Source organism: Paracoccidioides lutzii, assembly GCF_000150705.2.
Source record: "Paracoccidioides lutzii Pb01 unplaced genomic scaffold supercont2.53, whole genome shotgun sequence".
In the NCBI taxonomy this organism is placed as follows: Eukaryota; Fungi; Ascomycota; class Eurotiomycetes; order Onygenales; family Ajellomycetaceae; genus Paracoccidioides; species Paracoccidioides lutzii.
The window spans coordinates 26,922-53,963 of NW_015440999.1; the positions used below are offsets into that span (position 1 = coordinate 26,922).

Consider the following 27,042-nt stretch of genomic DNA (forward strand, 5'->3'; position numbering starts at 1 on the left):
ACGGGATGTCACAACAACACGATACCGACTCTGACACCGACCCTGACACCGAAGCCAACAGTGGATCCCCCCACTTAAAAAGGCCTACACCTACATTGATGCTTGACACCAGGCAGCTGCACCCATAGTTGCACCTCTCTCTGGCTTACAGCACTGTCAGTTCTCCGCCCACATGAGTCGCCATGGGTCGACGGCCCAAAAACCCCAAGGACGTGGAGAAAGGCGGAGGAACACCCGACCCCAGCTCACCATGCTTTGTGGGCTCCATGAAGTGGCATCCATCTTCTACCAGCCGCACCGGTTTCGGTAAGCAGTTTGCTCTAGTTTACCTCTTCTCGCACATAATATAATATATACACAATGTCCCAAGCTATTTATCCAGCTAAACAAGCTAACTGTTTTAACCACTACCGCCCCAACCGAAAAGAGCGCGATAAGGGACATCTCACTCTGACCCAGGAAGCTCGCAACACGGAACGTTACACAACCCGCAGGAGCTACCTCAAACTACGATATAACGAAGTACAATTCGTTAGTGCTGGTGATATGCTGCCTGGAGATCTCAGCGTCCTCAACCATCAGATAAAAAACGATCCGGCTTCTGACCAGCCCAATGCCGCCCTTTCCTCCACAGATCCTGTCATTCTGGGCCAAAGCGATGTGAATGGGCACTGTCAAAAGTGGCTGAATGGCACCGTTGAAGAAACTATGACCGGGCCAGATGAAGAAGCAGCAAGGGGGGGAAGAAGAAGAAGAGGAGGAGGAGGAGGAGATGGACACGAAGAAAGCCTTGGAGAGCGAGAAAGGGGAGGAAAGGGAGAAGAATCTGGGGTAAAGCTTGACGTTGATACAGATTCCACGGATATATTTTTCATTGATCGGGAGGGAGAGGACCCCCAGGAGCATCTGGAACCTAAGAACCCCGCCACTTCGCACAACACCCTGGCAGATGCACAGCTGGACTCCAGCGAAGACGAGGTGGTTTTCACAGGGAGGGGCAAAAGCTTCCATTCCTTCCCGGCCCCCTGCAGCGAGAATTTAAATACCATTAACGAACGAGAATTCTGTACAGGCCACGAGTCTTCGCCCGGGAAACGTGATAAGGATGGTCAAGAACCCGTGGTTTCGGAACCAGCCGCTCCATCCGATAACGAATCCGACCCCATAATTATCCATACCCTTTATCCGGCGTTGTGTAATAACCCAGCGAACCAACCTGAATTCATAAGCCTCGGAGGAAATCAAAAGCGTTCCCACGCCCGTAATCAGAGAAAGCCAAATTCACAGTGGAATTCTGACGAATCCGAAGTCTTGGCCGATTACATCGCGAATATGACAGGTGACCACTCCAGTGAGGAGGGTGAAGACAAAGAAGAAGATGCTGGTGTGAGAGGGATCAATGCTCAAAGCCAAACACACCATGATCGCAGAGCATCATGGAGTTCTGCAGATCTTGAAAACTTAAACGACCTTAGCTCTTCTGATGAACTGCCAGACGAGGTTTCGTGCGTCTTTTCCATGAGGGAGAGGAATCAGGGTATCCAATATTTGCTTGTCGGGGTGGGTGAGAGCACAGATGAAGCGCGTTGGATTGGAAGGGAACTCTTGACAATGCCTGGTGCGGCTGAATCGATTAAGCGTTTCGAGGAGAAGGTCGCGTCGATCGAATCTAGTCAGGAAATGGACTCTGACTCTTCTTCATCGAATGAGATGGGAGAGGAAGACAAGGTTGAAGAATTTGAACCCCATACCACTGAACAGCAACTCGACATGACAGATGAGCAGATGGCGCGTCTACTCCAAACCCAAGGGTCTTTTGGCTTGGGAACAAACGATCTCCTACTCTATGACGAGAATGATGCCGTTGACGGCTTTGAAAAGGCGACAAGATCGCAGTTCTCGTACACGTCTGTATCCAAATTAACTGTGCGACGGAACCGAGCTGGTCACTTCCCTTCTGCCTCCGCTCTTGCGAATGCCCTGGAAGAGGATCCATATGGTGGAATTGATGCTATGGCCTTTGACCGCCCACGCCTAAAGAATAAACTGAAGGGGCGCCGCCATGCCCATCAACAAGATTTTGGTTTGTCTGATAGTGACATGGCTAGGGAATTGCACTTAGCTTGGGAGAATGACCGGAAAAAAAAGAAAACGAAGAGGCAAGAGAGAGAAGAACAAAGATCAGGGGGCTTGTTGGGCACCGGGCCAGGGAAGGTAGATTTGAAGGCAAAATACCCGCACGGCATGACCTTGGATAATGTTAAAGACGAAATACGGAACTTTTTGGCATCGCCATATCAGAGGTATGACGGTTTTCATTTCCATTCTCCCCTCCTGATGTTTTTGTTTTGAAGAGAATACCATTCAAACTAACGACGAAAATAGTCTTACTTTGCCTCCGATGGACAGGAGAAACCGAAAGTTCGTCCACGAGATCTCACACTCACTTTCCCTGAATTCAATATCCCGAGGTAGTGGCGCGGCTCGCTTTCCGATCCTTACCAAAACAGCCAACACGCCAGATGTAGAAGGAAATGAAATAGGCCATGTTGAGAGATTATTTTTTGGTGAGCGGTTTCTGCGACGAACGGATAGACGCCAACGAGGTTCTGGGGGTCCGAATTCCGCGGCCCAATCTCGTGGCGCTAGTGTAAGAGCTGCGTCGTATATGGATGGGGACATAGTTGGCGCATCTGCACCGGAAATCGGGGCGGAGAACAAAGGCCGTGCGATGCTGGAGAGGATGGGTTGGAGTAGTGGAACTGCTTTGGGTGCCGCTAACAACAAGGGGATATTGCATCCTGTTGTTCATGTGGTTAAGAACACCAAGGCTGGGTTGGGGTGAAATTTTGTTGTTCCAGCTATTCCTCGTTTCTCTTTCTTTCATGCAGATGGTTGCTGTTTGAAACTTGTATTGTACAGCTCTCAAGAGGATTTGCGGGTCGGGCTGGCATTGTGTTTATACATATACATATACATATACATATTTAGCGAAGGGTCATTTTGATTGTATATATATTCTATTTTGGTACGAAATCTCCCTTTGAATAATCTCTACAAATTTGTCATGTTCTTTGCAGCGTAGTTGTGATATATCTTGGACTCGAAATGCAAGTTGTTAGGATGGCGCGTCTTTGACGTATCCGGAGTATTAGGTGTACCTAACAATGTTAAATGATGCACCAATCATCTAGCTGATGTTAAAACTGAAAATATCAGCCATGCCCTGGTATATAGGAAAAATGATTTAATCCATGAACACAAAAACCAACGCCTCACGCTATGCATCAAAAAATGGCGCAAAAAATCCGGTGGTTTGTTTCTAGACAATAAAGACTCAACGCTTGGTTCCCTTCTTTGTACCCTTGAGAGCGAACTGTTTATTAGATCTTGGAACAGGCTGTGCATGATTCAACGCTTTTATGTGACTAAATAATTTGGAGTTGGAAGGAAAGGATCTCTGACATGTCGCACACGTAAATGTTTTGCCGTTACCGTCCTTCTGTTCTTCTGTTGCGGCTTGCGCAGCCCGTTTTGCGCGTTTTTGTTTCGCTTTCCCTACTTTTGGCGCTGTTGAATTGCCATTTTTATCATCGTTGGTCTCAACTAAGGTGGAGGCTTTGGACATGTTTTCGTTCAAGTCATCCACGACACTAGCCATCGCCGCCATCGTCGTGTCCGTGGTGATGCGTTGTTCAAGAACCTCCCGCGGCGCGTAGTCTTCGTCTGTATTGCTCGTGTCGTCCTCTGCTTCGTCTGCTTCCTGCGTTTGGATTTCGGTCTTAGCTTCATTTATCTTTAAGTTGGAGATACTGTAACGGTCTGTGCGGTCATCTAAATCTTGAGATGCTGACTTATCCATAATTTCTGGCTCATCGTCAGCAATCTCGAAAAGTGGTTCGTAGTTTTCTTGAGGGGCAGTGATGGGTGTGTTTTTATCCCCTATTGAAGGGGTGGTACTGGTTCCCTGGTTGATGCCCAACTGCTGAATATGTTTGTCCTCCGTCCTCATCTCCCTCTTAAGCTGCTTAACGGCCTTGATGTGCTTTTTACTTCGTTCATGCACGTCAAATTGTTTCTCGCTCTTAAAACTCTTGCGACAGACGACACACTCGAAAAATTCCTCTTCAATTTCGGATTCACTACCGCTGAACATTTCTTCGTCCAGCCCTTCGCTCTGTGCCCATTCTGGCACCTGGTGGGTTTGTAGTTTGGCTTCATTTGCCGCACGAGAGCGCGCTGCTTGGGCCGCTGCAGCATCCCTGAGAGATTTTTGCCGCTCAGCTTCGTTTTGCACGTTGGCTTTGAAACGCGGGTCGCGTTTTTTGACGAATGCAACAAGGGACCTGACAGCGTCGTTGAATTCTCGAATCGCCTCGTCCCTCAATCGTTTATTTTCCTTCTCCATCAGTCTGCGGATCCTTCTATCCGGTGCTTCGGAGTAGCGATAGACATCTTTCCAGGAGAAAGACTTTTTTGTCGCGAATCCACTCCACATCAAATAAAACAGACGAATGCTGTCGTAGTCGTCATCTTTGTGGCCAAATGAGGGATAATCAACAGGGTCCAAACCGTCCCATTGACATGTTAGTTCTTCCTCTCGGGCTAACTGTTCAAACGTTTCCCGCAGCCCACCAAAAAACCCAGATGGAGCATCTGAAAACTCCATACGGGGGTTGAATTTCATGATGAGATGCGTGATATCATCAGCGGTGGTCATCTTGGTATTGTGGGAATATTGCGCATCGCCCCGGGTATCGTGGCCGGATAGGATCGCTTCTCGATGGGAATCGTACCAAGCACGCTCCTGGGGGTCTGAGAGGACCTCGTAGGCGGCCTGGATCTGCGCAAAGATGGCAGTAGAAGCCTCGACATTGCCATAGTTCCTGTCCGGGTGGTATTCGAGAGCCTTTTTCTTGTAGGCTTTCTTGATTCTATTGAATGGAAAAATGAATATATATTAGTATTCTGAGAAAAAATAAAATTATAAAATAAAAGTAAAGATAAACCTCATCATTTTACACTGCTTTGGTTTCAGCAGCTAAGAAGGACAAGGTAGAGAAGGACTGGAGTATCAGAAGTGGAGGGTGAGGCGCACTCTTCTTCTGTAGCTGTTCTGTCCAACCCAAGCAGCTCATAGTAGTCAGATTTAATCTGATCATTATCGGCAGCAGGGGTGCTATTGTTACCTCCAGCGGCGGAAGACTGGCTTTGGCCCATGACCTCCCAGTCTCGACGGCCCTGGCGTCGTGGTGCGGGAAATAATGGGATCTGAGATACTCCGTAGATAGACTGGAGGTACTGAAGATATTCAGGATAGCGGAGTTTGGCAACAACTTGCGCTGCGAAGTAACTGTGAATTAACTCGCCGAGGTCGCGCTCGAATTAGTCATGGCCTGTGGCGCGGGGTCATACTATACTGTTTGTATGGATACAGTATACTCTCTCGAGTTTTGCGGGCAGCCTGTGTATGTACAGGGTTGTTAACCGTTACATGGGGTAAATTTACGGGAGTCCAGGAACCTTTGGGTCGCACAACCTCCACAGTCGAACCGCCACAGTCAACTTTGATCACAAACTTCTTTTCTCGTGTTATCCCAGATGCAACATCTTCCACCTGCTTCCCATACACCATACACATTCTCTACCCTCTCCCCTCTGCCTAATTGAAATCCCATCTGAAGTCATTGCCCAGTTAGCATCCTCCGGCATCTGCAATGGAATTTGCTTTGTTCCTGGTCCCTCCAATCCCACGTCTTTTCCGAAGTATCGGACCGCGCTCCTATCCTCCACGCCTCTGAAATGCGAGACCCTTGAGCACAGCAGTTTTCTAGTAAATTGGTATCTATTGGGGGAAACAATCGTTCAATTTGCATTTTTCTCGGTGAACAACCGTATTCCTGTATTCCTCTCTGTTTCCGGGCAACTTCTCCCACTATGAAGTTTGCGCATGACTATACCCAGAGCCTTAGGGCTGAGGAATATCCTTCCCAATGGGTTCAGTCCGCGATCTCCTATAGACAGCTTAAAAAGTGCATCAAAAAGGTGCGCAAGGAGCTGTTGTCCCTGGGACTTCATCCCGAAATCCTGAATCTCCTATGGCGCCAGAGTCAGGACCAACTCTCGGATTCCATGGACGCTGATGTGGGGGAGGACAATCGTTCGTCTGGTTTTCAGTATTCTCTGAGAAGTAAGTTTTGGGATGAAGATAGATCCTGTTCCTTACAGTACGGTTACCAATTTTTCTACAGAAAATCCTTCGACGTCGTTTTTGCTGCCGAAGTTGACATTCGTTATCGACCCCTCCGATGGTTCCCCAATCGATGCCTTCGTTTCACCACAGACACTCGAATTCCTTCAGCAACTGAATAAACTTCCCCTTCCAATAACTACAGCTAGTTTATCTGGATTAAAGACGGAATCGGGATTGGGCACTAATGATAACTGTCGCAACCTGGTTCCTGTCGGAGAATCACGCCCTGGCACTGGAAATTCCCACATACCCGATGATAACATCGAAACTACACTCCTTGTTGAAATACCCCTCTCTTCTGATTCCGAATTTTTCCAGATTCTGAACAGGGAGCTTTCGGGTTTGAACGATCTCCAAGAAAAGGAGCAAATCGCGCTTAACGCGCGGGTCCAAGAATTGCATAATGAGATTGTCAAGGTGACAAAACCTCAATTCAAGAAGTCACACTCTGCTTTATATACATGGCGGGAAATATTCAGAGTGTATATAGATATGCAGGTGTTTTTCTGCACTGATGAACAGGGTTCTGGCCAGAGAGATGCTCAAACGGCAAGCCAGCAGTTGGAAAAATTCCAAGCAACATTAAAACAAGACCGGCGGACCAAAAAGCTTGGAAAGGAGGGGCGTGTTGCGCTTGAGACGTTCTTGTGGATCAACAGTGTGCTGTTGCAGAACCTGAAATTCCAGGAGATCAATCGCATTGCCGTTACCAAGATCTTGAAGAAATTTGACAAGCGCACGGCTCTCCGTGCTCGCACCGTGTTCCCACAGCTCATGGCAACTGAAGCTTTTTTGGCAGGAACCATGGCCAAAGCTGTCTGTTATACTATATCGGAAGAGGTTCTTACTGTCATACCACAACTGGACGATTACTTGTGCCCCATATGCCTCGACGTTTCTTTTAAACCGGTTCGACTGCGGTGTAACCATGTTTTCTGCATACGGTGTTTGGTAGTTATGCAAAGGGACAAACAAAACCAATGTGCTCTCTGTCGACAGGGTGTCGTAATGGAAGCGACGGGAGGTAAGTAAAGGTTTTTTCTTTTTCTTTTTTTCTTTTTTTCCTTTTTCTTTCTTTTTTTTTTTTTTTTTTTGTTAGCTGTTGGCCTGTGTTTTTTCGTGACAGGATAGCTGATTCGTTGATATAGCAAATCTGGACATGGATCTCCTTGCATTCCTTGCCTCATCTTTTCCCAAGGAAACGAAAGCGAAACAAAAGGAGAACGAGAGGGCAGCGACTATTGATCTTTACGGCGATTCTTATGATACCTGTTCTGTGATGTAGGCCGCATTGACGTCGTCCTTGTTTATTTTGATTACCGAATACCATCCGCCTCATGATTACGATGATGGGATATATATTCCAAGGAGGAAATTCCTTATTCAACGGGAGAGACAAGTCGAAGGAGATTCTGCCATGTGTCTTCCGCCGAGCTACACTAATACAATTAATATCGGTGTTCCCTCAACCTGTGACCATGTAGCTCTGGGTAGCGTTTCCGAGTTTAATCGCAAAATTGAAGCCCCAGATCATTGGAATTGAGCGACGGCATGCTGGTGTGAGGTGTTGTTCCTTCCTGTGTATAACTATTTAATATTCTGTTTTGACATGCATTCGAATGAGGGCGATGGGGACTGAGTGTGACTAACCATATCATGTATATAAACGAGTCATGTATATATTAACGGCCTATTTTATTAATTTGTGTTAACATATATTTATGTTAGTCGAGTGCCCATCTATGACACTGTTCAATATAAGAATGTATTTATATACTTCTCGATCCATGGATTTGCCGCTGACCTTAAGCTCCACCTCGAGAAACTGCGGAGTTGGCCTTGTTCAATTTCACATCACAAAAGCGTCCAACCGTATCTTATCCGCAGAACAACGATGGACCCCGCATTCAACACCAATTCTCTTCCACTTTTGCTTCTTCTTCGTCTTTATCTTCTTCTTGTTTGCGGCCCTAGCTGATATATTATTATTCCGTAATTTTAAGAGCCAGACATAATCACGCTAACTATGACAACAGCAAAGCCAACCTTGGATGGCCTCCCCGACGAGGTCCTTCACTGCATCCTATGCTACGCACCGGCAAGCACTGCACTAACCCTTGAACGGACTTCCCGGAGATTTAAGAGAGTGACGAACTCCCCTCTCCTCTGGCGCCTACATTGCCAGAATGATTTCAAATTCTGGGACCAGCGCCATGAACTATCGCAAAAACTCACAGACCCCGCCTCGTCTGTGGACTGGAAGGGACTCTATGCTCTTCGGCAGCAGATTGACGTCGACACAACGCAGGTGTTGAATAGTATTCTTACGAGCCAGACTGGGAGAATTGAGAAGATTCATCGGATTGTGGAGTTTGGGTATGATGCGAAGGATACGCTGTTGCGGCATGCAAGAGCGGGGGAGGAGTGGGAAGATCATCTGGCGAGACGGTGAGTGTCTCTCTATTGCTTCTCTCTCTTACCAAAATATATATATATGCCATTGGGTGGCGTGTACACTGACTCGGGGTCATTTCTAGATACTACAGCAATGCCATCCTCAGCTGCCTTCATCGGACAATGGCGATTCCGGTATGGAACAGATTGAGAAATAGCGAAGATATCTCATTGGAACGTGCATTGGGTGTTTTCGATATGTTCGTTTTGGAAACAGGCCCGGGAGATTTTAATGATGTACGTTTGATATTGCACATTTTACACTTCCATCTCTGTTGTTACTTATGCCATTGTTCCTTGTAGATATCAGCTTGCCTCGATAAGATTGTGACGCAATTGATGATGGAATGCCCACACATCATGGATCTTAGCCCTCGAAATAGAGCCAGAAGGATAGCCATGTTTCTACGAGCGCATGATTTAACGGGGATCGACCCTGACCGGGAATACTACAACATCGAACACAACTTTCTGGGGCTTGCATTAAGGAATCCAGGTCATAATTCACTCCCTCTCATTTCTTCAGCTATATACTGCTATGTTGCACGGCAAGTTGGCCTTGATGCCCATCCGTGCGGATTTCCCTTCCATGTACATGTGATAATTAACCCGGCGGAAGGGTACGATATGGATGGCGCCCGGCTTGATGATGTCAGCCAGCCTGGTGATCCAATGTACATGGATCCGTTTCGCTCAATAGAAGAAACAGGGGTAACTGAGTTACAACAACAACTGAATTTCTTGGGAGCCTTGAGTTCATCGCGGTCGAGCTTCTTACGCGAAGCACTTGTGCAGGAGATAGTTCTTCGCTGCGGCAAGAATATTCTCAACTCCGTTTTCCAGATCGCACGTGTGCGGGATGCCTGCGTTGATCCAGTTCACGTGAAATATGCCGCGCTTTGGTCCTCGATACTTTTCGCTGGATATGCCAACCAAGGCGGAGAATTACCGGGCATTTTCCCTCGACAAGAGGGTGTGAATTTTGTGCTAAGACGCCATCTACAATCGCTGATGGATAGTATTGCTTCCGATTTCCAATCTGATGTTTTCCTGATAGAGCAGTATTTGGTGCCACTCTTTCAGCATCTGCCAGAGTATGGCCCGCTTCGAGAAAGTGTTCGGGTCCTGCGGGCGGGTGATGACATCCCCAAACAGGTCCGGAGACGCACATCGGAGCATAAGAATGTAAAATACAAAATAGGGCAGGTATTCCGGCATCGTCGATATGACTATGTCGCTGTCATAACTGGATGGGATGCCGAATGCGGAGCTGGTGAGCAGTGGATGCAGCAGATGGGCATCGATCGGTTACGTGCCGGTAAACATCAAAGTTTCTACCATGTTCTGTACATCCCCCGTCCCTTTCCATACCTATACCCATCATCGAGGATTGCAGGAAGTTGCTCACATGTTCTTTGCTTTCTAGAGTATCCGACAAAAGCGTGAGATACGTTGCGGAAGAAAATATCGAACCGATCGCCCCGGAAATATCTCAACTACCGCCTTCATTTTTGAAGCTGGGCGGCAAGCACTTCAAGAGGTGGGATGCGCAATCGCGCGTATTCGTTAGTAATATTCGAGACGAATATCCAGATGATTAAAAGGGGCCTGGGCGCTGTTGATGGTGGTGCCGGGCATATTTGTGTAAATAGCTTTCCTCGGGACAAAATTTGGCGGTTAATTGATTGGTATCGGCCAATATGCAATTAAAAGTTTTACCCGCATGTCATCTTTCTCTCGTTTTTCCTTCCTTCCGTATTTTCACTTGTAATTTTGCCTGCTGTTTCAATTGTCTATCGAACACCAACCTTATTCATGAATTCCTCTGTTTCCTCCACCGTCAGCCCTTCTAGTTTCCCCTCCTCCAGCTGCATGAGAATAGATGAATCCTGAAACTCTAGTAATTGTATCAGCCACTTCAGGAGGCGTTCCTCGAACTGTATGAAAGGATACTTATCGAGGATTCCCCCGATCCGTGATTCCCAATCTTGTACGTCCCTAGTATCAAAGAGAGATTCTTTAACCGAATCCCTCATTGTTTCCCACTGAGAGATATTATCAGCAGCGTGCGTTTTATCGTCCTGATCATCATTGTCTTCTTCAACCTCGACATCGTCGGGATAATTCCACGCGAAAGCCTCATTAGCAGCTTCCGCGATGGGTTTTCCCCGTATCAGAAACTCCTCGATGGCCGCATGCAGCATGAATTGAACCAGTAATTCCATCCAGCTTTTGTCTTGGATGTCATAAAAAACCATTCTACAAAGATCCATGTACTCTGGTAGAATATCAAGTAGAGTGACGGTTGGACCAACGGGCGGTGTCTTGTCGTGATGATGAGAGATACCTACATGTAAGAACATATCTCGGCGATTTCGTTCTAGAAACGACTTATCAGGAGGAGTCGGCTCCTTTGCAGTTCCGCAACTAATTCTGCGTTCTCTATTTCGATCTAGCCAGCGCTCTGCGCGTGCTTTGTTGCGCTCTCTTTGAGCATTTAGTGTTTCTTCGGAGGGCAGAAACACAATGGGGTTGGAGCTGGCTCTGTACCGTCGACAGAGGAGATTTGTAACCGTGAGGATTTGGAGTTTGATCTTTAAATCTCTCGGTAATATGTATGCATCATTATCATTAATTTCATTGGGGTGATTGTAGCGAAATAATTGCATGAATGCTGTAGTAAAAAAGGATGTTAAGCATGTCAGGTTTGCACCGTGTTGAATATATCTGGTCGAAAATAAATCAAACTACGAAGTTACTAACCATCAAATATTCCAAGAATACTTTCCCCCTTTCTATCAATGTGCTTTGATAGTGGCTGTTGGCCGTTTCTCTGTGATATTCGATCCTCTACTATTGCCCGGATGGCTTTGCACAGGATGTAGTCGAGTGTCACTAGATCCACCTCCAGCTTCAGCTCGATATCGTCTGATTTGGCTGACATTTTCAATTCTGTGGATTCTAGAGGAGACCGACTGTGTAACGGTGTTGTGATGATAATCATAGCGGAGATTTGCGTGAGGCGTTCGCGTGTGGCTTTTAATTAGATTGGTGAGATCGGCAAGACGCGCTTTGGAGATTTAACTTCAGCATCGTGAGTGATTAGATGTTAATAATTACGCTACATTTCATTCACGAGACGACGACGAGGGTATTATAAATTTGGGGGTTAATGGAGCTATTGGTCATTCAAGTTCTGTTATTATTCATTTAATTCTTTAGCATTTTCCAATATTTATTTTTGGTTGTTATTTCAAAATGCTGCGGAAGAATGAACTATCAAACTCCAGTCAATGGATCTCTTGAACTACTCCGGCGGTAAATTCATAACTATACCACAAAATGACAAATATTATTAGTTATAGTCACATCAGACATCCATTACTATGGCGTTAAACAAGATAGACAAGGTGATGCTCTAAACAAATTGGTATAAAATACAGCAGGGAAAATCGGCGCCATCAAGGAGGTAGTTGTCATCGCTTAATCAAATCAATACGCTTGCATTTCACTAACCAACCCTTGAATCACCTTCTTGCGAGCAAGGAGACGGACCCAGGTATGCACAGCAGGCCCGTAATCATGCCTTCTTGCTGCCGCGTAGTCTTCGTCAGCTCGCTGCGATTGCTGTTCCTCGCTGATCAAAATTCGTATTCCCTTTTGGGCGCTGACGAGCTCTTCTCGATAACTGGTCAACTCCTCTGGTGTTGCAGATTTATATTTGGTTCTGAGATCTTCTGGAACACCTGCCCGTTCCATCTCTTCCTGGGTGATGTTGATAAATGAATCATGGCGATTACCGTTACCATTTGCGTTGTTACCCTTGACTGCAGTTGCAGTGGCATCATCCAGAGAAGATAGACCCAGTGTAGATAGCTGGTTGTCTATGGCGAAGATACACTTGATGTTTTCCGCTAGCTGTGTTTTCAAGTCGATTAGAGGGTCTTTTACAAGGCCCAAGATGGAAAATTCGATTTGATCTTCCTCGTATTCCGCCATCCTTGAAAGGATTTCTGGCTTAGCTAGATCCAACCACTTGTCGCCCGAGCATTCGCCTTGAACAAAAAGAATTAGCAGAAAGAAACTAAGGGAATAGTAAGACAGATATTGATTTTTTTTTTTTTTTTTTTTTTTTGGGGGGGGGGGAATGATAAAGATAATCTACCTAGATTTTGCGGCTGGCGCTCTAAGCCATCAAATTTCCACAGTTTACCCCTTGCTGGAACGAAGCCAATGAAATGGAAGACGGACTCAGTATCATCGATATCCTGTGATTTTGATTTCTTTCCCCTGGACTTTCTTTTCATTGCCTCGGTCTTTAACTGCATATCGGTACTGAGAACATCCATTTTCCTAGGGTCGGGTAGGTTAGCTGAAGAATCTGCTTGTCATGATAACCGTTTAAGCCAACATACCTCGCGAACGAGTTATGAACTCGCTTGACAAATTCGAAATTGCCGATTGCATCTCCACGCAGTGCAGGGGTAAAAGGCATTGTGAAGTCCTTAAAATGCTGAAGTTTCTCCCCGAGTTCGATTCCGTCGACGTTGTTGATAATGTTTAGTAGAGCAACACTTGCGCAGGCGTAGTTAGATGTCTAGGAGTAAATATTAGAATATATTCATCCTTTACTTGCTCTCACTGAAAGGGAGGGAAGGGAATGGGGATGGGAATCAGACTTGATTAGCAAACCAAATGCCCTCAGGGCAGCTTGACTCCTGTTTTTCAGGATCATCTTCCTTCCAGCGAAAGAGAAAGATAAGCCCATAGACTGGTTTGCTGTTGGGTGGTTGGGTTAATGAAGTCACATATATTTATTTATATATTGCTGTACAGTAAGGGATGGAGCTCGTAGCATACTGAAGAAATTCTAGCATCTCGTCATCCAGAGACACCACCTCCTGGACTTTAACCCCTTTGACACCAAAATCTCGCAGCATGACATTGAACAGAGCCTGGAGAATTACCACGTTAGCTTTGAAAACGGGGATAGGATAGATAACTACCTGGATATGGTTTCTGATACGGACATACCGGCTCTGATTCAATTTCGCAAAAGCCATGCCAGTTGGCTTTATCAGACGGGGTCAAAGGCTGGAGGGGCAAACTCTCAAAAGACTTTGGCGAATTAAGCCGCCGGCGTTTTGTTCGGTCTGTCATTCTGGTCTGGTGGATGTAGATTGAGAAGGATGAGTCCAAGTCAAACAGTTTTGATTAAGCGGAATTGGAGAAGACGATAGGAAGCTATAGGCACTGGGGTTTACAGCGATTGATAACTAACTATCTGGAAAGGGGAAACGAAGTTTGAGGATATGCAGAAGTTGGGATGAGAAAAAAGATGAGACTTCAATATCCCGCTAGATCACTTCATATTCAATGGTTGATCAGAAGAAATGTCAATGACGTAGTTGTCCTAGTTAGTTATAGTTATTAGAGTTAACTAGTTAGTTCAAGCGGTGAATAACTATTTATCAAACTTAACTATTAAATTAGTTAACTAATACGTTCATGTTAGGAGGCAGAAAGGGCTTGGCATCAACCTTCGTTCTTCCAAACGCGTTTCGCCTTCAAAATATCTTTTTGCGCGGAGAGAAAACACGGACAACACTCGAAACTCAACTCACTCCAATCGAGCACCGCCAGCCAGCAGAGCTCGATTATTCGCTCTATTCCTCAGGCGGGGTGGGGGAAAAGACTCTGCTCTCTTCCGCTCTCTTTTTTGTTTTTATCAAACTTTCTGCCTCTCCTTTGTTGTATTAAATAAAATTTATACGACAAAGTTATTTGCCATATTATATGCTCCAAAGCTACAGCTATTTGACACCGACAATTTTTGCGCCAGCGATCTTCTGTGCAGGGCTTTGCCTGTTATTCTGACGTACCCGGATATAGATACCTTTGCTCTGAGGGGAATTGCAAGTACATTGCAGTACTTATAGTGCCAGTGTTCAGTGAGGCATCGCGATCTCGACAACCTACCTATATGCTCTGCATGCCCGTGCTAATATAACCCTCTTCCTTTCCATTTAGGCTTGGATGGGCCTGCGATGCTAAGCCGGCCATCGTATGCAGTACATTTGCAACTCCTCTCCCATAATCAGAATCCCCTAAGCATGCGATGACTGGCACTCCTCGACTCCGATCGTCGTTCCCCCAGACTCCCCGCACTCCTCTACGGAATAGATCCCTCAACAACAGCCATAACGGCACTCCTCTCGAAGTCCGCCTTCGGAGCCTTCGAAATGAGAAGCCATTTCCCTCGATGATAGATCGGGAGGACTCAGACGCGCCCCTTATCCCTTTCAGGATAATCGATGCGCCATCCCAGAGGCTATATGTTGTGGCATTTTATATGGCCTTAAATGCATGGCGCATATATGAATATTGGACATCGTCGGACGATTTTGATTCAACTTGGCTTTTCTTGAAATGGGTTACAATCGATGGCATCTTCCTCTTCGGCCTTCCTGCCCTGAGAATACCCTGGCTAGAATGGTCGTTTTCGACTACCTTGGCCGTCTTCATCGTGCATGTTGTCGCCAATGCCTTTCTAATGTTCCACATCCCTGTAGGTTTACACTAATAAGGCCCGATGGGGCAAAATTAAATAACGAAAACTGGGTTACTGATTTTCAAGCAGATACCTATAGAATCATGGATGGCTGCCCTACTCAAGCTTGCATATGACAGAGAACTTTCCATCTCAGAGACGAGAGTCAAACCTGCCGATATTCTCCATAACTCGTCTTTGATTCTGGGGAAACAGATCATTCATATTCTTCCTGAAGGGTGAGTTTACTTCGTATTCTCCTAAAATATCATCTATTGGTGCTGATCAAACAAAAATTTATAGTTCTGCGGTGCTTAATCCTGAGCACACCTCCTTTTGTATCGACAACGAGAAAACACAGGTCATGTTGCCGATCCGTGTCAACCAGACAACGCCTATAACCATTGAGCTATTGCGATTTGACCTTGAGTCTGGTCAGAACGAGACCATCTCAGTTCCGCCTAAACAGCTGAAGTATATGATAAAGCAAGCAAATAAGGGCCACTCGAGTTCAGATATATACAACCCCCGAGATTTGCAATTTCCAGTGAAAATGACCGGAATATACAAACTCCTGAGGGTTGTGGACGATTCAAAACTTGAAGTTAGGCGCCGTTCACTTGATACCCTCGTTGCCACCTGTCCGAAGGCTCTCATTCGACCTTCCGCCGACCACCGGTGTAAGGGTGAACTTTCCAACTTGACGCTGGTGGTTGAGGGGACACCGCCTCTGAAGATCAAATATAGCCGCAAGGTCAACAAGATCGACCATGGCGTCTCCTTCCAGAGTATTCAGCCCGAAAACTTCAGGTCGCCTCTTATCGGCCAAGGCCATGTCGATTCCCTGATCGACTCAAGCAACCCGGATATTAGCTGGGCACAGGCTCAAAGAATCGAAGTTCCGCTTAACGAGTCGCTCAGCACTGGTGGAGAATGGATTTATACCATCGAAGAGGTCCACGATGCCTGTGGAAATGTCGCAAATTATTCTACTGCTTCTGAAGACGGTGACCAGTTTTCAAAAATTGCCCCTCAAACTCAGCAATTTGTGGTTCATGAGCGCCCTCGCGTTTCGTTGAGTAGATGCAATGCCCAATCATATCTCCAAGTTGCAAAGGATCAGTCCATAGACCTACCAGTTCATTTCCATTCCGTTGAGCGAACCCAGGCAACTGAAGCTCCTTTTATATTGACATACTCCTTCACCAGCCAGGCAACACAGGGTGACAATTCTGTTCCTCCCGTTCTGCAGCAAGTCATTCTCAAAAGTGTCAACCACAAACCCCAAATTCAGGAGCCTGGATGGTACAGCCTCACAGCCATCTCCAACCAATTTTGTTCTGGTGAGATATTTGAGCCGGCGTCTTGTTTCCTTCATAACCCGCCTGAGCCAAGCATCAACTTGCGCTACGAAAAACTCTATGACAAATGTGCGAATAGTTCAATTGGTCTTCTGGTAGATCTGGACTTAATTGGAACTCCTCCGTTCCGAATTCGATATGATATCGAACAAGCAACAGGGGTTCAGACGCGTGTCATAGCCCTTGACTCTTTAAGGAGCCAAATCGATTTTACTCCAACAGAAGCAGGCCATTACAAATATGAATTTCTGGACATCTCAGATCGCGTTTACGAACCACAGCCACTGAAGGGTAAAGTTCAAGTTCTAGAACAGGATGTGAAACCGCCAGCATCAGCGCACTTCCTGGGACCAGTAACCAGTCGCAAAGCCTGTTTTGGTGAACCTGTTTCGGTCGATGTCCTCTTCGTTGGAGAAGCTCCATGGTTGCTGCAGTACGAGCTCGTCCATAACGGGAAACGAATGAAACTCGAGCTTCGAAGCGAGCATGAAGTAGCAACACTTGTCACGGAAGATCTTGATGGGGGTGAATTTACTCTTGGTTTGACAAGTGTCAAGGATAAATCAAATTGCAAGCGCATATTGAAAGAAGAGATCAAAATTGATGTTCGCCCCAAGAGACCTCAAGTTGCGTTTGGCCAGATCGATAAGAAGCGTAGTATCCTTGCTTTGGAAGATAAGAATGTCGAGGTACCGCTAAGGTTGGAAGGAGTGCCGCCTTGGACCGTTAAGTTCCAGAACCTTGATTACGCTTCGATGCCAGTTATTGAAAAGTCTCTGTGGAACGAAAACAGCCTTGTCCAATTCACACAACGGGGCCGATATGAAATTATCGAGGTTAGTGATTCTTCCTGTCCTGGGACTGTTGATAGTGGAGCAAACACATTTGAAATCACTTGGATTTCTCGACCGAGAATTATAGCTGTCGATGGTGGTTCAGTTGAAGACAAGGAAGTGTTTGAAAAACGAGATGTCTGCGAGGGTGACGAAGATCTCATGGAAATCAAACTCGATGGCACCCCCCCTTACACTCTTAGATACGAAAAACAACTTCGACCCCTCACTGGTGCAATTGCTACAAGCTATAAGTCAATAACAGCGGCGCTGGGTTCTGCTTCTCTGCAAATGGACACCTCGAAACCCGGTGACTATGCCTACACTGTTGTTGAACTTGTTGATAATCTTTACAACTACGATCAAAAGAAGCATGCGCCGTTTAGTATTACGCAACGGGTCAATCCTCGTCCCTCCGCGCGCTTTGGGCAGCCTAACCACATTTATGGATTCTGCAAAGAAGAAGGGAATTCGGAGGAAGCCATTCCCATAATCCTGGATGGAGTACCTCCGTTTTCTCTGGAGATTGGAATCAAGCATCATTCCGTATCCAAGCCGGAGGTGCTGTCCATACCAAACATAGCCTCCAACCGATATAGCCTGCCTATCCCACGGCGATATCTCGATCTAGGCCAACATGTCGTCAACATCTTAAAGGTCCGCGATGCCCGTGGTTGCCAGCGAACGACAGAATACGAAGGTTCGTCTGTGCGAGTAACAATCTCAGATGTTCCAACAATTATCCCACTTGAGACAAAGGTTGACTATTGTGTCGGAGAGCGCCTGTCTTTCTCACTGTCTGGCCACGCTCCCTTTGAGGTATATTATACATTTAATGGTGTGGAGAGAAAAGCCAACGTGCCAAATACTAGCTTCCGTCGCATTGCAGAAAAGCCTGGTGAATTTACGATTACGGCGGTTAGTGATGGGGCGAGTGGGAAGTGCAAGGCGCATAAGAATATTACCAAGGTTATCCATGAGATGCCTAGTGTTAGGGTCAGCCGTGGATCTGTATCTGTTGTCGAGATACATGAAGGTGGCGAGGCTGAGATGGTGTTTGAGTTTTGGGGGACTCCGCCATTTGAGTTCACGTAAGTTCCTCCTTCCCCCTGCTTAGTGCTACTGATAGGGTTATTTGGGATGAATGGTTTTTACTGATTCTGATATATTTTCTTTTTTAATTGCAGATATACCCGCAGTTCAATCGACCGTAAAGGGAAGAAATCACATATCCTCGATACTAAACATGACATCTCCTATGAATATACCAAGACTATCCGTACATCTGATGAGGGTAGCTACGAGGTTGTCGCCATTAAAGACAAGTTTTGTTCTTTTTCTATGCTGGATGGAGCTGGATCAGCTGGTGGAAAGAGGAAATAATTGGCCGTTGAAGCCATAGATTATTAGATAACCAACTGCAGATATATACAATCCCTGCGGGTCGGTTAGGAATGTGTGAATGTCTCGTCATTTCTTGACAGACGAGGCAGAGTTACATAGCATCGGCGTTTAGGTTACCGATTTATTTTTCCCTTCAATTCTTTGTGTATTTATTTTTTTTTAAAAAAAAAAAAAGAAAGGGAAGGAAAAAAAAAAAAAAAAGCAATGGAAATATTACGGACTGATAATTGAAAATTTATTTCCATACCTCTTCCCACTTCCATATTTATCCTATTTATTATCGATTAACCTGAATTTTCTTAACGAGCTCACCACCCAACGCGGCAATCTCATTTAAAATCGCTGACTTATTAGGTATGAGCTCAGTCCCATCTTCGTCACTCCCTTCAACATTTGACGGTACAATCGAATATCGAATCTTCAAACCCCAAGGCCTTGGTTTGGTTGTCTGCTGATTCCAAACTCCAGCAATCACACCACCACCACTTTCCTCGTCATCCCCATGAAAAAGCATAATAGCGTGTCCGAATAAATGGCTCAACTCATCCACAAACACCGCAGCAGGTTTAAATCCGGTCATATCGTAACCAAACCCCCCATGACCTAGTCCCTGAACATTTTTAAACACTATCTGATTCTTCTTTTTATTGTGGGAGCCAGAAACATACTTCGGATGCAACCTGAGTACAAAATCATAATCCGCCAGGGGTGATCGGAAGAGTTCTGGCGCCTTCAAATCTAGTCTCTTTTCCGTGACGAGCTTCATGGCTGACTTTGCTAACGCAGATAACCTCGCAGCAACAACTTGTGGCGGCTTGGAAAATTGGGTCCATGATATACCATCAGGGTCGAGGTTTGATGCTACAAAGAGGGCGACGGTGTTCATCATCGGATCAATGTTGCGCCAGGCGTCGAAGCGCTTTTGGATCTCGGACAGTTGTTGCGGAGTCAATTCTTGATTTAGATCGACTATCAGCGGTTCTAGTTTCCAGTCCCAACGGGAGAGGAAGTGGAGGGTTCTCAGAAAGCCAGTTAAGATACTGGAAGGGGGATTCCAAGGGTATGGATGAACGAAGACGCGGCAGACAATTAGTTCTAAGAGCTCCTCTCGTAGGTATGGAGTTAGGAGATGAGAGTTTGCCCATTTTTTCACGAGACGAATGGTTGGGGAAAGGAGGGGAAAGCGCGTGGATAGGGTTCGGATCGTCTGAGTGTGTCGGGGTGCTTGGATGAAATTACGTCTGTGTGTGGCGAGGGCAAAAGCTAGATCTTCCTTTTGACGGCCTGCTATGTCTTTCCTTTTCAGCTGTTGTTCCAGCAGAGTTTGTTCTCTATCGTGGTAGATGCGAAGGCGGAATATAATGGAACTGGGGAGGGCAATGTCAAGGAATGAGGTGTTAAGAAATTTTCTGCTTTCATTCTCTATGCCTATTTGGCAGGATGCGACCTCTTTCGATTCCTCGAGAAGTTCGGCAATCTTCAGTAGAAATGCAAGTTTTGTCATCTGGATGGCTGTCAGGTCATCTGGCCAGCGCGTCGAGCCTTCAAATTGGAGAATGATGTCGGCAGGGTTATGTTGCGTCAGGCCATTACTTGAGACCTGGGTTGATGTGTATCGCAATAGAGAGCTAGCTGCGGATAGCTGGTGCAATGTGAGCGGGAGCCCGTCCATGCCTTTAAGTAACTTTTCAAGGGAATCAAACGCATCCATATACTGTTGAAAGGGGGCGGTGGGGTTCAATGCGCTGGCACCGTTAAAATAGTCAGCGTTGAGACCGTAGTTGGCAAGGGCAATGCGACTTTCTTCTAAGCCAAAATGTAGCTTAAGGATATGGGATACAATCTGTTGGACAATTGGTGGATCCGAAGCACGATCAGACCACACCAAACTTTCCATAATACTTCCATCCTTAAACCGTCTAAGTTCAGATTTATCACCCCAAAACCTTCGGAAGGAAATAGATGCCTCTTTGTCTTCGGCGGAAGGACCGTGGTCGACTATTCGGTTTGAATGTTCAGCATCAAGAAGTAATGCTATGGTGACCGAGGAGCTATCTTCTTTGGCGGAAGGGAGAGATCCTGAATCAATAGGCCAAGCAGGGGTATCTCGAACGAAAAGGTTGATGAGTTTTGCTCTATTACCCAAAGCTTTTGAAAGGACTTGGTAGATAGACGATTGGTATTTAACGATGTGAAGAGTTGAAGAAAGGGCGGTTTGTGGAGAAACTGAGATAAGATGATCAAATCTGCAGAGAGGATCGTCAACTTTCCAAATAAAAATGCCATTAAAATTATCACAAAGGGAGTCGTTGAGCATTTTTAATGTTGTAAAAGACTCGTGGCGTAGTAGAGCGTATGACCATGAGGACATTTTGTAGAGAATATTCAAACCCCGTTTTCCATCAAAAAAAACAGGCACATCAGAAGCAGGTATTTTCGAAACATCACCTGCCTGTAACATGAATGGCTGGACAAGATTTTTGCCCGAAAGAAACTGAATTGTGGCTTTGAACACTTGATAGCTGCTGTAACTGGGGGAGAGCAGTGGTTTCCCATTGGGCCCGCCGCCCTCAAGAAGCAAGGCTAAAAGTGTGGCCCACTCAAAATGGCCAAAGCCACCTTGTGCGAAGGATGTTCCAAAACCCCTTTGCTGAAGCCAAATTCGTCCAAGGATACATGCATCTCGGAAGGCGGCACACTTCAGACTAGCAGCATATTGAAGTTTCAAGAAAGCCGAAACGGACGCCTCGGACCGGAGGGTTGCATTGTAAATTGAGGTCGGAGTGTGGTCCACAGCCGCTTGTGAGGAATTGCTTTGCTGATCCTGATCGGCGTTGCCCTTTCGAATGTTGTTGCTGGTGGGCAGCGTAAGGTGCGTCGGGAAAACAGCATCTTCGATCGAGGTGAGGATACGAATGCAGGATTTAGAGCGGATGAACGATTCATCAGCATTTTCAGTGGGCTCCAGCAAAATAACAGGACGGAGCGTATTGCCATCTTGGTAGATCCAGCTTATCTTAAAATCCGGTTCCCCAGCATCTTTGATGCCCGCTGCGATACAAGCTATGTAGTAGGCCCGTTTATGGAAATATCGATAGTTGAGGTAATCTTTCCTTTGGAACAGGGAGCTTGGAATTGTAACCGCCAGATCGATTGTAGTAAGCTTTGACTTTACTTCCGTCTTGATCACAAAGCTCCCGACGACGTTGATATTCACCGGGGAGGTGTATTGTAGCGTGTATTTCGTGTCCTTCGCAGGACGAGGGTCTGGAAACGGAACTGCAATCCCCGATCGTTTGCGCAGTTCTCTCTCCGCCTCATACACAGGTTTGGGAGGGATATTAATGATTCTCTCAATAATGCTTTTCAGTTTCCGCAGCGGTTTTTCGACACGGGAAAGGAGCTTATCATGGTCTGGTCGCAGTTGGGAGAGCAATTCGTCCACTTGCAACTTGAAGACATTGGATTTGAACATGCCACTGGCTGCAGCAAGCTCGGCTGTAGGCACATCCGATCGCGATCGATTTTCCGTGCCTTTGACTCCTTTTCTGGTCGCATGCTGAGCTCCATTTTCCGTGCTTAGTTTTCTTCGCTTTGCACTGACTTCCGACATCGAGAATGACAGGCCAAAACAGAGAATTGATTTTGAAAAAGAGGAGGATAGCCAGAAGTCACAGGGCGGAAGTCCAGAAACCGGGATTTTTAGGGAGAATCTTGGTTGTGATCGTTTGCGATATCCCCTAATTCTGAGCCCTTTCACAGGCGGTTTTGCTTGCGGTTGGAATTTGAAGCTTCAACTTTTGTCAATATTTTTTTGCCCTTCGAAATGGAAGCGTTGTATGGTACTGTATTTTACAATGGTATTGGTATTGAAACGATGCTGTAATTACGAATACACTTCAAAGATGAAGGTACAAAGTTGAAATTTGCGAGTGCAAGCAGCGGGAGAATTAAGAAAACTTTGATCTGATTTTGAAAAATATATTGATATACACCATTTTGATTATTTTTAATGAACTCAACAAGTTCTTAAAGGACATAATTTGGTGGTTTATTGAGTATTGCCATAAATATACCACGGATGGCCACCTGCATCAAAAGTCTCCCACCTTTTTGCCCCTCGCCGCAACATTTCTTACTTCTCTGCTGTGTCTATTCTCTCCTGCTCTTATCGCTCATATAACAACAAAAAGCACAACTTAAACTCAGGAATTGTGTACGGTGCCTTGCGATAGTGCTCTTTATCTGCTATTGAACCATCGCTTGAGCTGAAGGTTTTTTCGTTCTTCGGACCTCTTTTTCATCGTCTGTCTCACTTTCAGGAGACAGGGATAGCTGGAATGTTTAAGCAACTGGAAGTGGGAGGATCTGTCCCTCCAGAGACTGACCATGTATGTTTGATAAAAATAAGTGAAAATGCATTCCAATGGGCTGGATGTTTCTATCCCTTTATTGTTTTATAGGCTTTCAACATGAGCTCCGAACTATGCGTTTCTCTGCAGATACTCACTTGCTTGGTTGAGAAAAAGAAAAAGTCACACGGACTAGATAAAGAATTCATCCTCTGCTCTTAGTAACATGCTCTCATAATATTCTTTCCAAATGCTAACATTACAGAATCTAGGCTGTGAGCGTCTCTCTCCCGACATGGAGGGCAAATGTGGGCTACGAAAAAGGAGAGAAATGGGTTGTCGAGGCCATGACTAGTGGCTATCCACGATTTTTCATCCACAAGAGCATCCAGGCGCTCGTAGAGGAAGTAGTGCTCCGCTTTGGCACTCCTGGAGAGGAGTTTGCAACACTGTTTCCTTCTCGAAGAACTGCAGACCGCTGCTATCAGTTTATGATTTCACGACTACCTGCTGAGGAGGCGCCAAAGGTCCGTGTTGTTGGTCTCCTCCTGCCACGGCATCGACGGCCTCAACCAGCCGAGGTTAGCAATGGCGTTTTGCATCCAAATATTTCATCGTCGCTCTTTTGCGTTTTGTACCCGGCTGCACATAGTGGAGTTGCGAAACAGGTGTGGCAGCACACTGGCGACGGCATCTCCAGCCGGCGGAGTGAATTTTGTCTAAAGGCCATAGAAGATGGGTATTTAATTGAAGAGAGTCAACTCCAGCAACGGAGCGCACATACAGACCAGTGGCCTCACAAGGGACCTAGGCGGTATCAACGGAACGGTTCTCAAGGGAACATTTGCAAAGACTCAACACCTCAGCAGCCACAAACGCCAAAATCCAAAATTCCCTCGTCAAAGGAGTTTGACGAGTTCATAGAAGAGCGCTTTGGACGCAATTTGAGCACGGCACATGCCAATAACGCTAAGCTGGCGGTTCGTAGGCGGATTGCGGGCTCCCTGACGTGTAATGGTGAACTTAGTGAAGCCCTTCAGGCCGCTTCATCTGATGGGCGAATTGCAGGTTTAACGGAGGAACATGTGTACCTGTTCCCTTCGGGTATGAGTTCGATTTTCAACACTCACCGCATGTTGATGGCGGCCCTGGGACCAATGAAGAGTATTTGTTTTGGCTTCCCTTATGTCGACACACTAAAGGTACTGCAAAAATGGGGTCCTGGTGTTCAATTTTATGGCCATGCATCCTCAGAAGAGCTAGAAAGTCTTGAGAAACTGTTGGAAGCTGGAGAGCGGTTCCTAGCTCTCTTTACGGAGTTCCCCGGGAATCCACTCTTAAAAGCTCCCGATCTCGAGCGCATTCGGAATCTGGCAAACAAATACAACTTTGCGGTGGTTGTGGATGAGTCTGTGGGTAACTTCATTAACGTTAACGTTCTTCCATATGCAGATGTGGTCGTGAGCAGCTTGACCAAGGTATTCAGCGGAGACAGCAATGTTATGGGTGGTAGTGCCGTGTTTAATCCTCATGGGCAATATTACCAGAAACTGAAGACTGTGCTTGACGTGGAGTACGAGGATAACTACTGGGGCGAGGATGCCATATTCCTAGAGCGGAACAGTCGGGATTTCGTTTCGCGGATTGAGCGTATCAATGCAGTCACGGAGGAAATAACTGCACAATTAAAAACATCTCCTCTGAGTGAGTATTTGTTGAAACAATGGTATGAAATTTTCACCTCCAGTTGTTAATTGTATCAAACCACTCTAGTCAAAGACATTTATTACCCAAAATACAACCCAACACGACCCTTTTACGAGAAATGCAAGAACTCCAATGGAGGATATGGAGGCTTATTTTCCATAACTTTCCACTCGAATGAAGAGGCGGTTGCCTTCTACGACGCATTCGAAGTCATGAAGGGCCCTAGCTTGGGAACGAACTTCACCCTTAGGTATTGCCTCCCGCAACTACAGTAGACAAACATATATGACCATATATATTTGCTAATCAAAGAACTCCACAAAGTTCGCCCTATGTGATCCTAGCCCATTACGGCGAACTAGATTGGGTGAGTACTTCGCATCCCCATCTCACAAAATATTGCCACTCGATTTAAAGTCACTAACATAGTTTCTTTACCCTCCAGGCCAACTCCCTGGGCGTCCCAACGGACCTAATAAGAACGAGTGTCGGACTCGAAGATCCCGAAGATCTCAGGGGAAGAGTTCAGCGTGCCCTCGAAGCGGCAGCGAAGGTATCAAAGAAATTATAAATTGATGTTTAGATACTTTTCTTTCGTTGTGTATATTTTTGTTGTTAAATTGTGATGGATGATATAGGGAGACCCGAGGGCGATCAATATCCTTGGTCCATACGCAGTGGCTAGAGCTTTATCGGATGAGGCGGTTTTCTCTCTTGTCGATCTTTCGAATCCTACTCGAGGAGGTATCGGATCATATTACAGTTGGACCATCCTCATGCTTTCGGCTTTTAAGTAACGACGTGGGTTATTACGGAGGATGGGCAATAAAAATTGACAAGGTAGGGGCATGCTCACATCATCAATCAGCTTGGAAGCAATGAAATCATGAATTAATGGGCGACTGCGATAACTTTGGAATTTTCTTCCTTTGTGGGAAAAGGCTGGCTTGGTTCCAGAGATATTGACCAGCAAGTGGTTAAAAAAAAATTAAAAGGAAACCCAGTGCCCGAACAAAGATGTCTATGTAAATAATACTTGACTCCGTAAATAGGGGAAATATAATTTCAACAATTATCAGACACGTCATATACTCTGTCATCAACCCAAATCTCTTTTATCAAGAAAATGGACTTGGACTTTCTGAAACGGAGACGTAAACGGATGAAGACGAAAGGACAACTAAGTGAATAATAAATAAAGATTCTTAAACTCAAACAAACACTGTTCAATTTAGCCAGCGAGCTTGAACAGATTCCAAATTTGTGGGAATTCATGATACGAGGCTGCGAGATTTGACAAGTGTTGCTCTTGAGAATTAGAAAATGGAAACATAACATATTGAACAAAAGGGGTCAAGAGGAATAAAAAGCAAATGGCGAAGCTAATAGAAAAACGCATATCTCAAATCAAAGATAGAGAAGGAAGCATTTGGAATTAGGAAGGGAATAGGCCAAATAAAAATAAAGAAAAAGCAACGAGCACCTTGAAACAATAATCCCCCAAAATTCACGTAGAGGATATAGAAGAAAACGATACAATTTCCCGAAAGTGATGCCTTGAAAGGAACTCCGATCTACCTCCATTGGCTGAAGTCGACGTGTTAAACAAGAAATTCATTGCGGAAAAAAGAGGAAACTAGAAAATAAAGAAATACATATAAAATTAAAAATTATACACAAGAGTCCTGGCCGGACGGCTTCAGATTTAAGCCTATTTGAAGGGGCGCTCGAATGTGCCATCATCATTTCCAACAGCGCTCATTGGTTGACTGCGAACTCCACCGATATCGCCGGAACCAGTCCGTCGGAGGGCTTGTCGCATGGTTTCGACATTCAATTCCCCACCAAAGGTGCCAGGAGGGGGGCTATGGGCACAAGGGCGGGGGCTTCCAGGCAACCGGCCTCCTCGGTTGGGAGAAGTGTCCAGCCCTTTTGTAGATGGTGACGCACTTGTTGATGGTGACGCGCTGAAACCATGGGACGAGACTGGGGACCGTACTGGGGATGGGGAGCGGTTCTGAGCCGCTACGAAGGATGCGGGGTTAGTTGAAAAGCCTGCCATGTACATAGAATCTCTGTTTGACGCATGGTCTGTTTCGAGTTGTTCGCCATGGACGACGTCGGCAAA

General features: G+C 45.8%; 10 protein-coding genes across 10 annotated transcripts; 5 read left to right on the plus strand and 5 right to left on the minus strand.

The window, feature by feature from the left end:
• Positions 1–182: 182 nt before the first annotated feature.
• On the plus strand, positions 183–2,845 carry PAAG_08920 (hypothetical protein; the record flags this gene model as incomplete). Its single annotated transcript, XM_002789115.2, has 3 exons — positions 183–306; positions 428–2,303; positions 2,386–2,845. The coding sequence occupies 3 exons, from the start codon at positions 183–185 to the stop codon at positions 2,843–2,845; spliced, it is 2,460 nt and encodes an 819-aa protein (XP_002789161.1).
• A 492-nt stretch (positions 2,846–3,337) lies between these two features.
• On the minus strand, positions 3,338–5,635 carry PAAG_08921 (hypothetical protein; the record flags this gene model as incomplete). The annotated part of the gene is made up of 3 exons (XM_015846669.1): positions 3,338–4,934; positions 5,099–5,342; positions 5,416–5,635. The coding sequence occupies 3 exons, from the start codon at positions 5,633–5,635 to the stop codon at positions 3,338–3,340; spliced, it is 2,061 nt and encodes a 686-aa protein (XP_015701590.1).
• Positions 5,636–5,937: 302 nt separating this feature from the next.
• Positions 5,938–7,538, plus strand: PAAG_08922 (RING-14 protein; the record flags this gene model as incomplete). Its single annotated transcript, XM_002789117.1, has 3 exons — positions 5,938–6,190; positions 6,252–7,277; positions 7,402–7,538. The coding sequence occupies 3 exons, from the start codon at positions 5,938–5,940 to the stop codon at positions 7,536–7,538; spliced, it is 1,416 nt and encodes a 471-aa protein (XP_002789163.1).
• Positions 7,539–8,279: 741 nt separating this feature from the next.
• PAAG_08923 (F-box domain-containing protein) lies at positions 8,280–10,308 on the plus strand (the record flags this gene model as incomplete). The annotated part of the gene is made up of 4 exons (XM_015846670.1): positions 8,280–8,701; positions 8,791–8,944; positions 9,011–10,053; positions 10,134–10,308. 4 exons carry the CDS (start codon positions 8,280–8,282, stop codon positions 10,306–10,308), a joined length of 1,794 nt encoding a protein of 597 aa, XP_015701591.1.
• A 192-nt stretch (positions 10,309–10,500) lies between these two features.
• Positions 10,501–11,651, minus strand: PAAG_08924 (hypothetical protein; the record flags this gene model as incomplete). Its single annotated transcript, XM_002789119.2, has 2 exons — positions 10,501–11,381; positions 11,471–11,651. 2 exons carry the CDS (start codon positions 11,649–11,651, stop codon positions 10,501–10,503), a joined length of 1,062 nt encoding a protein of 353 aa, XP_002789165.2.
• A 548-nt stretch (positions 11,652–12,199) lies between these two features.
• On the minus strand, positions 12,200–13,867 carry PAAG_08925 (ubiquitin carboxyl-terminal hydrolase; the record flags this gene model as incomplete). The annotated part of the gene is made up of 6 exons (XM_015846671.1): positions 12,200–12,762; positions 12,873–13,060; positions 13,123–13,304; positions 13,387–13,486; positions 13,568–13,662; positions 13,742–13,867. 6 exons carry the CDS (start codon positions 13,865–13,867, stop codon positions 12,200–12,202), a joined length of 1,254 nt encoding a protein of 417 aa, XP_015701592.1.
• A 958-nt stretch (positions 13,868–14,825) lies between these two features.
• Positions 14,826–18,834, plus strand: PAAG_08926 (nucleoporin Pom152; the record flags this gene model as incomplete). Its single annotated transcript, XM_002789121.2, has 4 exons — positions 14,826–15,275; positions 15,348–15,496; positions 15,561–18,542; positions 18,639–18,834. The coding sequence occupies 4 exons, from the start codon at positions 14,826–14,828 to the stop codon at positions 18,832–18,834; spliced, it is 3,777 nt and encodes a 1,258-aa protein (XP_002789167.1).
• A 298-nt stretch (positions 18,835–19,132) lies between these two features.
• Positions 19,133–22,468, minus strand: PAAG_08927 (U3 small nucleolar RNA-associated protein; the record flags this gene model as incomplete). The annotated part of the gene is made up of 1 exon (XM_002789122.1): positions 19,133–22,468. The coding sequence occupies one exon, from the start codon at positions 22,466–22,468 to the stop codon at positions 19,133–19,135; it is 3,336 nt and encodes a 1,111-aa protein (XP_002789168.1).
• A 727-nt stretch (positions 22,469–23,195) lies between these two features.
• On the plus strand, positions 23,196–25,711 carry PAAG_08928 (cystathionine gamma-synthase; the record flags this gene model as incomplete). Its single annotated transcript, XM_015846672.1, has 6 exons — positions 23,196–23,246; positions 23,480–24,911; positions 24,981–25,164; positions 25,239–25,281; positions 25,360–25,467; positions 25,553–25,711. 6 exons carry the CDS (start codon positions 23,196–23,198, stop codon positions 25,709–25,711), a joined length of 1,977 nt encoding a protein of 658 aa, XP_015701593.1.
• Positions 25,712–26,625: 914 nt separating this feature from the next.
• PAAG_12657 (hypothetical protein) lies at positions 26,626–26,982 on the minus strand (the record flags this gene model as incomplete). Its single annotated transcript, XM_015848122.1, has 1 exon — positions 26,626–26,982. One exon carries the CDS (start codon positions 26,980–26,982, stop codon positions 26,626–26,628), a length of 357 nt encoding a protein of 118 aa, XP_015702264.1.
• Positions 26,983–27,042: the final 60 nt, after the last annotated feature.